At 32.4% G+C, this 10,930-nt stretch overlaps 2 protein-coding genes across 2 annotated transcripts; one reads left to right on the top strand and one right to left on the bottom strand.

Moving 5' to 3' along the window:
• The first annotated feature begins 1,035 nt into the window (after positions 1–1,035).
• Positions 1,036–4,962, top strand: LOC144997270 (YTH domain-containing protein ECT4-like). Its single transcript, XM_078957135.1, has 8 exons — positions 1,036–1,351; positions 2,036–2,070; positions 2,154–2,331; positions 2,429–2,505; positions 2,859–3,350; positions 3,445–3,948; positions 4,054–4,266; positions 4,360–4,962. The coding sequence occupies exons 1-8, from the start codon at positions 1,282–1,284 to the stop codon at positions 4,594–4,596; spliced, it is 1,806 nt and encodes a 601-aa protein (XP_078813261.1). The 5' UTR covers positions 1,036–1,281; the 3' UTR covers positions 4,597–4,962.
• Positions 4,963–5,107: 145 nt separating this feature from the next.
• On the bottom strand, positions 5,108–10,157 carry LOC144997271 (uncharacterized). Its single transcript, XM_078957136.1, has 15 exons — positions 9,634–10,157; positions 8,346–8,867; positions 8,099–8,197; positions 7,957–8,009; positions 7,782–7,839; positions 7,530–7,612; positions 7,282–7,359; positions 7,060–7,139; positions 6,803–6,969; positions 6,628–6,702; positions 6,288–6,328; positions 5,945–6,050; positions 5,781–5,863; positions 5,537–5,610; positions 5,108–5,361 (listed from the first exon to the last, which is right to left on the bottom strand). The coding sequence occupies exons 1-15, from the start codon at positions 9,805–9,807 to the stop codon at positions 5,252–5,254; spliced, it is 1,803 nt and encodes a 600-aa protein (XP_078813262.1). The 5' UTR covers positions 9,808–10,157; the 3' UTR covers positions 5,108–5,251.
• Positions 10,158–10,930: the final 773 nt, after the last annotated feature.

Genomic DNA, 10,930 nt, shown 5'->3' on the forward strand with positions numbered 1-10,930 from the left:
AATGCATTTTTATAGCATAACCTATATATACAACCTCACAAATGCAAAGATACAATACCATGAAGTAGCAAAAATCATTTTTTATATAAAAAAATCAGATTATTACAACATATTAACACATTTATATAACATATTAACACAAAAGTACCAAATGTACATCACAATGCATGATTTACGCATTATGCACTACAATTATAGATCCAATTATGAAATGCTATCAAAACTTCAAGGATACTTATCAAATCTTGTAAATATCAAATATAATACATAGATCTAAGAAAATTGGATGAGCAACACTTTAGATTTTTTTTTTTTTTTTCAATTTTTTTTCCAACAAATCATAAATAAACAAAGTCTAAAATTGATAAATGATGATTAAAATACAAAATGCGTAAAGATCTTACCATATTGTCGGGATTATTCATGAAATCATCTATAGTGTATTTAGAGAGAGAATTCTCCACAAAAAGTTTGAAAAATAAAAGGAAAAAAAAACGTTTTTATACCCCTGAAATAGGGGAAATTGTAGATGGACTGAATCTATTTGCGAACGTACATGTTGGTAAAACATGAATATGCTTTAGCGACTTGTACGTTGCATATGGAAATGTAAAATTGCAGGTGAGCTTAATCCATCTGCGATTTTGATGACTATTTTTGTAATTTGAGGTTTTTTTTTTTTTTTTTTTTTTTTTTTTTTTTTTTTTTTTTTTTTTTTACAAAGTAATTAAGAGTTTAGACTTATTTTGTAATTTTTTCATAATAAAATGATTTTTTTTTTTTGTTTTTATTTTTACCATTTTATAATGTCTTACCTTATTTTGCATTGATATTTTTAAAATTTTTGTTTATTTTTAGAAAAAAACTTAAAATACATAGTTATTTTTATAAATTTTTTAAAAACAAAATAATAATCGGATATTGAAAAAAAAAAGTCTTTTAAAACAATTAAATACTCCATGATAAACAAGACAAAAGACAAATAAAATAACATATAAAAGGAAAAGGGAAAGAAGTTTCGTAATGCTACTCCAGATGCACACACGCACAAGTACGTGTACATGTGTGTGTTATATATAAAGTTGTATCTATATATACGACCTAAAACCCTTTCAATTTTTAATTTCTTCGATATTCCTTAATAATTTTAATCTCTAGTGATGATGATATGAGGAATTCGAATTTGATTATTCAATCTTTGATTTTTCCGATTTTGTTTTCATTGGTTTTTTCAAGAATTTTTAATATTATTGATTTGATTTGAGGAGTTCCCAAAAAATCATGGAAGAAAAAGGTCAACAGGGAAAAGATCGAGTCTCTCCTGCTTCAATCTCAGCTTTGCCCTTACATGGTGAGATGTATTCTTTGCTTATTTACGAAATTCTTCGTATTCATCTAGTAATAATGCGATGCGAAATTCGTCTGTGTTAATTTGGGGAAAAACTGTCGATTTCGCTATAATCTGCAACATTGTTGTTATGTTGTTTGCGTTATTGATGACTTTCGCAATATAGATTATTTAGGATCGTGAATTTTACTTTGTGTATGCGAACTTCTCTCTTTTTTTTTTTGTTCGTTCTATAGGATTTGGGAATCTAGGGTTTCTACTCATTGATTTCATATGTTTTAACCATGAATTAGGGATTTGTTTTTACGATTTGATGTTGATTGATCCGGTGAAATTTGGAGTTCAGTAGAAGTTTGAGTCCGAATAGATCTTTGTTTTGGGATCGGATCTTACGCCTAGTTTATTCTAGACCTAAAAAACAAGGTTCATTGTAATGTGGCCCTTTTTCATTGGTTAAGCTTCATATCCTCTTCAAATTTATGGATACACTTCGATTTTGAATCAATTAGCGATTTAGCCAATCTTCGAAGCTATTGCATGCAGTATCTCAAAATGTATTTCCATATTTCATCGACCATTGGATCACTGCATTGTGATATTGACTTTGGTACCCTCATACCGAGTCTTGTTTTACCCCGATTTCAAAAGGCATGACTAATTCCTCTACAATTATGAAACTTTTTTCAGGTGATGGGCTTGTGCCTGATAACTACATGGATAAGGTACTTGTTGGCTATTCAATTCTATTTATCTTAATTCCCCCTTTCATATACGTTTTTCATTAGTTCTTTATTTGTATAATCAGCCACTTTCTCCCAAAGATGAAAGGATTGTTTCTCCAAATCCTTCTCCAGATGCAGCCCTCACAGGGTCCATGAGAAATATATCCAACCAATCAGAACCATTGAATGCAAGTGGAGCTCCAACCCCTGTAAATCCATCCAATATTTTTGCTCCTCCTGAGCAAACCTACTTTTATGGAGGTTAGTCTGCTTTAACTATGGTAATATTAATATCCCTTTCTTTTTCTTGTTTCATCAATCCTCTCACAACATTTTCATCCCAATTTCGACTTTTCAGGTTATGATGATGGCTCAGCTAACTGGGGAGACTATTCTAATTATGTTCATACTAATAACTTGCAGATTGTGCCTCCGGTGAGAAATCAAATACTCTTTTCTTTTCATCAATAAGCGAGGTCTCAACTTCAAGCCTAGTCATCATCTTCATTGCTCTTCGGACATTGTGATTCACCTGTCACATGTTGGTTGTGGGGCCCATTGGTGAGGGCGCCATGGTGGCATATAACCCTTTTTGCCTATTAGGCGTATACCCCTGTTACCTATTAAGGGTCTATGCCACCTTGGCACCCTCACCAACAGGTCACACAACCAACATGTGAGAGGTGAATCACAATGTCCGAAGAGCAATGAAGGTGATGACTGGGCTTGAACTTGAGGCCTCACATTCATGCATGAATATAGTTTCTTATTTTGTTGAGTTAATGCAGACAATTTACAATGACAATGCATCACTATTATTTCACCCTGCATATGGATTCGATTACAGCCAGTTTTCTCCTGTTGCTAGTCCCATGTCTCCAATAATGATAGATGGACAGCTGTTTTCACCTCATCAAGTTCCAATCTCTCCTTCTTACTACTCACAGCCTGTTTCTCCTAACTTACCTCAAACCGATCTTTCACCATCACCAAACAGTGGGATGCAAATGCAAGAGGGTCTTGGAGACAATGTTTTTATGGCTCCAAGTCCAGGATCAGGTTATTATTTACAATATGGTTCTTTTGGTGGTGGGAATGTGAATGTGAATGGAAACCCTTCTGGAAATAACAATTTTGGATATTATAAATATCCAGGAGACATTGGGTCTAATGAATCAATGTCTTCAGATACTAGTAGCTTTGTGTCTCCAATCACATCTGGGGGTTTATACCCTGCTCCACTTGGTATTCTTGGGTCTTATGAACACATTTTTAGTCAGGTTTGTTTCTTCTTTAATTCTTTTTACCCTTTACTTCATTAGTATATGTATTTCATTACAAAGTAATGAAAATTTTTATTTACTTAATTTCCAGATTCCGCAACAGCAGTATGGATATGGATACGGATACGGGTCAGTATCCGGATCCGGATCCTCCACAAGACGCTTCCCACAAAGTGGATCTTTACGAGGGCAAAACTATGGAAACAATTCCATTTTTCAAGGGGAAGCAAGTCGCCTGAACCGATTCATCCCTGAAAAAGGCGGGAAACATAGGGACAAAGATGGAATTAGCATGATTAATGAACCACATGGTACTACCAGTGATCGAAACAGGGGACCGAGGGCGTCAAAGGCAAAAGGAGAGCAGATATTATCTCCCGAGGGTAAAATCGACCTTTACAATCAACCGGATTTTGTCACGAGTTATGAGAATGCTAAATTCTTTGTAATAAAGTCTTTTAGTGAAGACAATGTCCATAAAAGTATCAAGTATAGTGTTTGGGCAAGTACCCCTTTGGGAAACAGAAAACTTGATGCTGCTTATCAAGAAGCAAAGGAATCTGAAGCCGATTGTCCAGTCTTCCTCTTCTTTTCTGTGAGTTTTCATTTCAACCCTGGAATCATGAATTCCATTCCATTCCATTCCATTCCTTGATATTAGGAATGATTTTTTGAATTATTGTGATGAAAAAATTTGTAGGTAAATGCAAGTGGACAGTTTTGTGGAGTGGCAGAAATGGTGGGACCCGTAGATTTTGTGAATGATGCAGAGTATTGGCAGCAGGACAGGTGGAGTGGCCAATTCCGTGTGAAATGGCATATCATCAAAGATGTTCCAAATAGCCGATTCCGACATATTCTTCTTGAAAATAATGACAACAAACCTGTTACTCATAGCAGAGATTCACAAGAGGTGGGAAAGGACGTAAATACCCTTTTGTGGATGTATGTTTAATGTGTTTTGTATTTTTTTGATTGGTCTAATTTGGTCTACTACTATGTGTAGGTGAAACTAGAAGTGGGGATTGCAATGTTGAAGATCTTTAAAGATCATGATGCAGAGACATCGATCTTGGATGATTTTGGTTTCTATGATGAACGAGAGAAGGATTTGCAGGAAAAGAGGTCAAAAGATCGTGAATTTACCAAAAACACCCTCAATGTCAATGATACTTCAATAACTCAACTTGCTGATAAAGTTGCAGACTCCCTCCATGTGGATGAGAAGACGGAAATACAGTAAAAAAAAAAAAAATAGTAAATCGGTTCTTTTATACTCCCGGAAGTGGTAAAAGTTGAAACTACTCTGACCCGTAAATTGTTTTAGTAAAATATGGTAATTTTTCGGTGTTTCTGAGAGGGAGTGGGGTATGGGAGTTTGACTCTGTTTGACTTTTGGGCAACCTTGTAATTTGTCACCCCTTCTTGTTTCTAAAAGGGTAGGTGGTGGTGGTGAGAGAGAAGGATATGTAGTTTTAAGTTTTTTGGTTTATTTGCTGGAGGGTGGTGGTGGTGGTGGTGGTTATTGAGTTGCTCCTCAAAAGTGTACAATTTCTAAAGTAAAAGAATTAATGAAAATATATTATGCTAGCAAAGCCAACTTTTGGCACTTTTTGTGTGTTGCTTTATTTTAATGATGACAATGAGGGTATTTACGTCGTTTGCATGATTGATAGTTAAGGTTATTTTGAGAATGAGGGGCATTCTCGTCTTTTGCATGAATGAGAAACCAAAGGTACCTAAATAAGTTTAGGTACTCAAACAATAAGATTTAAAATCATATTAAGAACTTTAAATATAGTAAATTTGTACACTATAATCGAACATGGCAAAGAAGCCATGTACATATCAAAGGAAAAGAACTGAGAACGACAACGAGGGGCAATTTTGACATTTCACTATCTCACTCTTATGGAGTTGTATACATCAATGTACTTGCCAGCTGTTTTGTTCCAGCTGTTATCGATTTGCATAACTCTTTGAACGATATTCTCCCACTCAATCGTTTCTGCATCAATCCCGTATGTATAACAGTATAAGCGTTTCTTTTTTCTATATAAATATAAATAACGATTTAATAGAACTGAACACCAACTTTTTTTCCATTTAACCCAAGTTTTACGTGATTTTCTCAAATGTTTTTTCAACATTATTTATCCAAACAAAAAGTAACATGGCCTTACTTTCTAGGTAATACGAAAATGCTCGATCAAGAGCACAACTTAGGGAGCCTTCATCAATTCCTTCAAAGACAAACCTTAAAAATGAAAAAAAAAAAAAAAAATATTAAAAAGAGAATAGTAGCAATGACTGCGTATAGTAGCAATGTAATTACAATTCTTTACTGATAATAACAATAAATGACTATTTATCACAATTTTCCCTTTTTTTGTAAAATAATTAAAGTTTAATAATCAAAATGATTACCCGTTGGCCACCTCGGGATGCGACTCATCATCCATATCAAAAACAGTGTCAGCAAGACCACCAGTTTTTCTTACTATCGGTACCTGAATATTAAAAAAATAAAATAAAAGTGATTATATAAAAATAAATAAATAAATAGGATATTTTGGAGAGAAAATATATACTGATCCATAACGCATTCCAATCATCTGAGCTAGGCCACATGGCTCATATATTGAAGGAACCAACACCATGTCACCACCTGCATACAGCATGTGTGACAACTCCTCACTGCAATTGCCACACACACACACACACATTTTATCATAAAATATATACTATTGATTTTTTTATATGATTATTATCATTGTAATAGTTAAATGGCTAAAACGATAAATAAAATGTACGTTGTACTTTTATGTAGTTTAGGAAAAATGATTTGTTTAAACGATAAAATAAAAGTACAATGATTAAATTAGTGAGTAAATCGATTTTATGTATCTAGAAATTTATGGATGAGATATTCACCTGTACATTAAGAGTATGCGAATTGTTGAACCTTTGTTATGCTACAAAAGAGAAATAATCAATAAGTGATGTTTAGTTTGTAGGAATTTATTAAAAAGCAGAAAAATATATATATATATATATATATATATATATATATATATATATATATATATATATATATATATATATATATATATATATATATATATATACAAGTATTCCTCTTTTAATAGGTGTTGATGGATTTCTACTTTTCTAGGGGAGGGTGGAAGGAATTTAATTCCATTCTTCCTTTTTTTTTTTTTTTTTTTACTAAAAGACCAAAATACCCTCATTATCAGATATAATACAAAATTACCAAATCAGCTAGAGCTTCAAATTCTCTTTGAACCCTACTATCTGGAGCTTTTCCAAGAACAATCATTTGTCCACCCTGTAAAAAAGAAGAAATTAGAAACCCTAATCTGAATGTTTCTTTCATTAAATGCTGAATATGGATGTTATATATAAAAATAACATTTCAAGCAACTTACAATTTCTTGAATATGATTGATGGCATGTCTAATTAGATGAAGACCTTTTTGAGCAACTAAACGAGAAATGCAAACAACTAAAGGCACTCTTTCACACCCTTCTAGAATCAAACCAAATCCCCTTTGGAGATATTTCTTGCATACTTTCTTTCCACCAGTGTTTTGAGCTGAAAAATAGTGTCAAAAAAATAAAATTTGGTAAATGAAGTTTTCATTAGATTTGTTGAAGAAAACACAAAAATAATGTTGAATGTTACCATGATAGTTGGTAGGTAAGAAAACATCAGAAGCAGGATTCCACATATCAGTATCAATCCCATTAAGAATACCATAGTACCTACAACTCAAGATTAAATAGCAATGTACTTTCATTCATTTGTTTATTAGAAAATTGAAAAAACTTCCCAATTATAGAAATCTCATCCAATTACAAAACAATTTTCACTGCTATAATAAGAAAACAATAAAATTGAGTTTACTTGTAATGATTTGTCATCAAAGCACTTGAAAGCCATCCAGAACACAGTGTTTCTTTAAGGTAAGTTGGAGAAACTGTACTGGAAAAAGAAACAAGAATCACTTTTTTTTTTTAAATAATTTATTCTATTTTTCAAGGGCATAAATGAAGAATAAGAAGTAAATTGAAAGAGAAAAGTTAAAACAAACACAATGTTATTTATTGTTTTAATGAAATTTAATGGAATGTGTAAGATTTCAGATAACTTACACTACTGAATTGCTGTATACAATGCCACCTTTCAATAAACTTAGCCTCTCAGGATTATGGCCAATGGTTCTATCATCAATCGCCTGTTAAATTGAAAATTTCACACAAAAGAAAAGAAAAAGATTCATTTTTTCTCCAATAATTATATAGTTAAAACAAGGGATCAATACAAGAATGAACAATGTGATTTTATTGATTTGTTTAAGTACCTATAACAATTACACAACACAAAATATTAATATTATGACTTACTTTGTCAATAGTTGCATATAAAGATCCATCAAGACCACACTTTTGGAGCTGATCTTGTCTGAAAAATCATATCATAAGTATACACAAGTAAATTACACAAAAAAAAAAAAACAGATTACTTGTCTACAAATTACAAAATACCAAAAAGATGAGAAATTACAATTTACAAGAATACCTGCACTCCCCATAATGTTCCATGTTATGGATTGTCAATACTATTCTTGGTTTCTATAAAGTACAAAAAATTTCAATATTATGAGTTAATGAATACTTTTAAAGATCTTAAAGAAAGAAATATCCTTAAACTAAGATCATGCCTGAAGTGAAAGATGATGATAAATGTCCCAATAGAGGAGTGGAAGTACACCTGTCTGCCATTCATGGACATGTATGACATCAGGTTGTGTTCCAGTTACCTGCATTTTGGTCAATGGATTCTTAAAAAAGAATCATAGAAGATAGTTTGATGATGGAAAACATGGAAATAATAAAAAAAAAAGGTTTAACAAATTATCTTCTTAAGCACAATTATATAAATAAGTTGATGAAGAGTAAGGTACAAACCTGCATCCATTCAAGGCAAGCTCGACTGAAAAACAAAAAAGCCTCCAATTCATTGTAAGAGCCTCCATATACATCTTCCCCTTTAAAGAATTGGTTCATTGGTTCCAAAAGTATAACTGGAATGCCAGATACCATTCCAGAGTATGCATTGGTTTCAATCCAGTTTCCATCATGATATGAATTGTAAGTAGAGATTAGTGACAATTCTTGGATATTCTGTTTCTGAATGCACTCATAGAAAGGAAGCATAATGTCAACTTTATGTCCACGTGACAAACATGCACGAGATAGCCCAGTTACTACATCACCAAGTCCACCAACTTTTGCTATTGGTGCCATTTCAGCAGTTACATGAATAACATGCAAAAGATCAGAGTCTTTCTCTGTGTTGACAGGAACTTTGGAATTGGAATCCCATGTCTGGAATTCCCTTTTCCAGAATGGGATTTTGTCACTTGGAGATGGCCAATCAATGTCTTTTAGTCTTGTATTAGTTAAAGAATTTGGATTGTCAGCAGCCACCTTTCATATGTGTATAACAATCATGAGAGCTTTTAATAAATAACAGAAATATTGTCAAGTAAGAAAGAATATGTGAATGTTCATGGTTTAGAGTAGGAGATGGGATAAATGCAAGAATGGCAATGATCTTTTATTGATTTGTTTATTATAGTATCCTACTTTCAGTTCTTGTACTTAGAAAAATCTACCTGATTATAACAATGGCATCCAAATACAAAGCAATTTTCAATGCTATAATTGGGTAGATTCTTTGAAGTATAATGTTGAAAAAAAGATTGAATACAATGCTGTAATTAGGTAGTTTTTAGAAGTACAATGTTGTAATGGAAAGAAATGAAAGTAGGATGATATACTTTAATACTCCACAAATAATTGACATTATGTTGCTACTTGTTGCATAATGGAGGATTAGCCACAATTATACGTAGATTACAGATTTGTGATGATTATGTCAAGCTATCATTAGTAAGGAAACTATTTTGAAGTCCCAAAGCCTTAAACCACTAGCCCCTGATTAAGATCATGTTATAGTCGGTCTACTTGGTGTCATGTTACAATAAAATTCAATAACTGAAAATTTGAACATGAAAACTTTTTGAAGGCTTCTTTGCTACTTCATGGAAACAACCATTATAGAGAGCAAGCATGATAAACCAGATCCATTTCAAGCTTGAAGGATGAAGCATTTGATCACCCAATGTGTTAAAAAATTCGGGGAAATACATTTTTTGGAAGGGAAAAGAACAACATATGAGATGATTGTTACCTCGTCCAGATGAATTGCTTGAATTTTGAGATTGAGTGAAGACCGATTTGAGAACCCAAATAAAAACTTGTTGTTGTTACTGTTCTTCCTCTTTCCAATTGAAACAGTGAAGCAATCTGATATTTTGGCTGGGAGAATCCCATACGAACTGACAGCAACACTCGATATATCCATCGATTTATCTCCTCCTCACTACGAAATTGAATTTCTCATGAATCCATCAACATTAACTCTGTGAAAAGACAGAATTGAGAATTGCATGATTTATGGCAGTGATTGAGATCGAAAAGCCGTCATTGTCGCTGCGAAAGAGAGTTTGGAAGCACGCAAGCCAACGCTTTCATGGATTTTGCAGCCACCATTCGAGATTCGAGCATAATTCCCTTTTCAACTTTCCGTATATCGTATCTTAATTCTTAAATCAGGTCATTTCTTTTCTCTTTTCGAGATCAAAGTGTTCTAAATTACAACTGACGAAGCTGTGCTTACCCATACATCAGCACTGTTTCGTTACTTTCGTATATCCCTTCAAATTTAAGAATATGAATTATCTAAAAGCAGAAATTAAAACAAATAAAAAAATAAAATGATGATGGCAGATAGTTTGTGTTTTTTATTAACTTAAATCAAATGACTATCCTGCTCATTTACATTATTAATATTTTAATCGATTAATATATATTCGATAAAATTTGTTAAAGTAAGCAGCAACATAACGTGTCTCTTTTGTTTTACTGCATTAAATTAAGTAATTTGTTTCGGTTAGTTAAGTGAACTGCGTTAATAGTCTTAAGATCATGGAGTCTATTTCCTATTTGTTCTCCTTTGTAAGTTTGTATGACTATGAAAGTAATTACTTGAACTTGGAATTTAGGGGTGTTTGGCTGAATTTATTAAGGGCTGCTTATTTTTTGTCAGCCGATTGTTTTGATTTATTTTACAACTTAAGAGCTTATTATGATTTACATTAAGAAAATAAACCAAGCTCATGAAAAATAAACTAGAATGAGCTTATAAAAAATAAGTTCGAAAATAAATCATTAATAAATTTAGCTAAACACCCCTTTAAACACAAGAAAAACATGTTTCTATGCATATTGTTCCCATAGTTGCATTACTCAACTATGGGTTATGTGAAGTTTATGTGCAACTCGGTTGTACATCTTCGGTTGTGATGCAGTATCAAAATCAAAGTCAAGGGGTAGAATAAAAAAATATATGTAATATATATTAAGAAAAAAGATAAAAATGGTAAGTTCATTAGACATAACAAAGTGGTAAACTAAACTATAAAATA

Source organism: Lactuca saligna, chromosome 5 (genome assembly GCF_052625555.1).
Source record: "Lactuca saligna cultivar CGN05327 chromosome 5, ASM5262555v1, whole genome shotgun sequence".
In the NCBI taxonomy this organism is placed as follows: domain Eukaryota; kingdom Viridiplantae; phylum Streptophyta; class Magnoliopsida; order Asterales; family Asteraceae; genus Lactuca; species Lactuca saligna.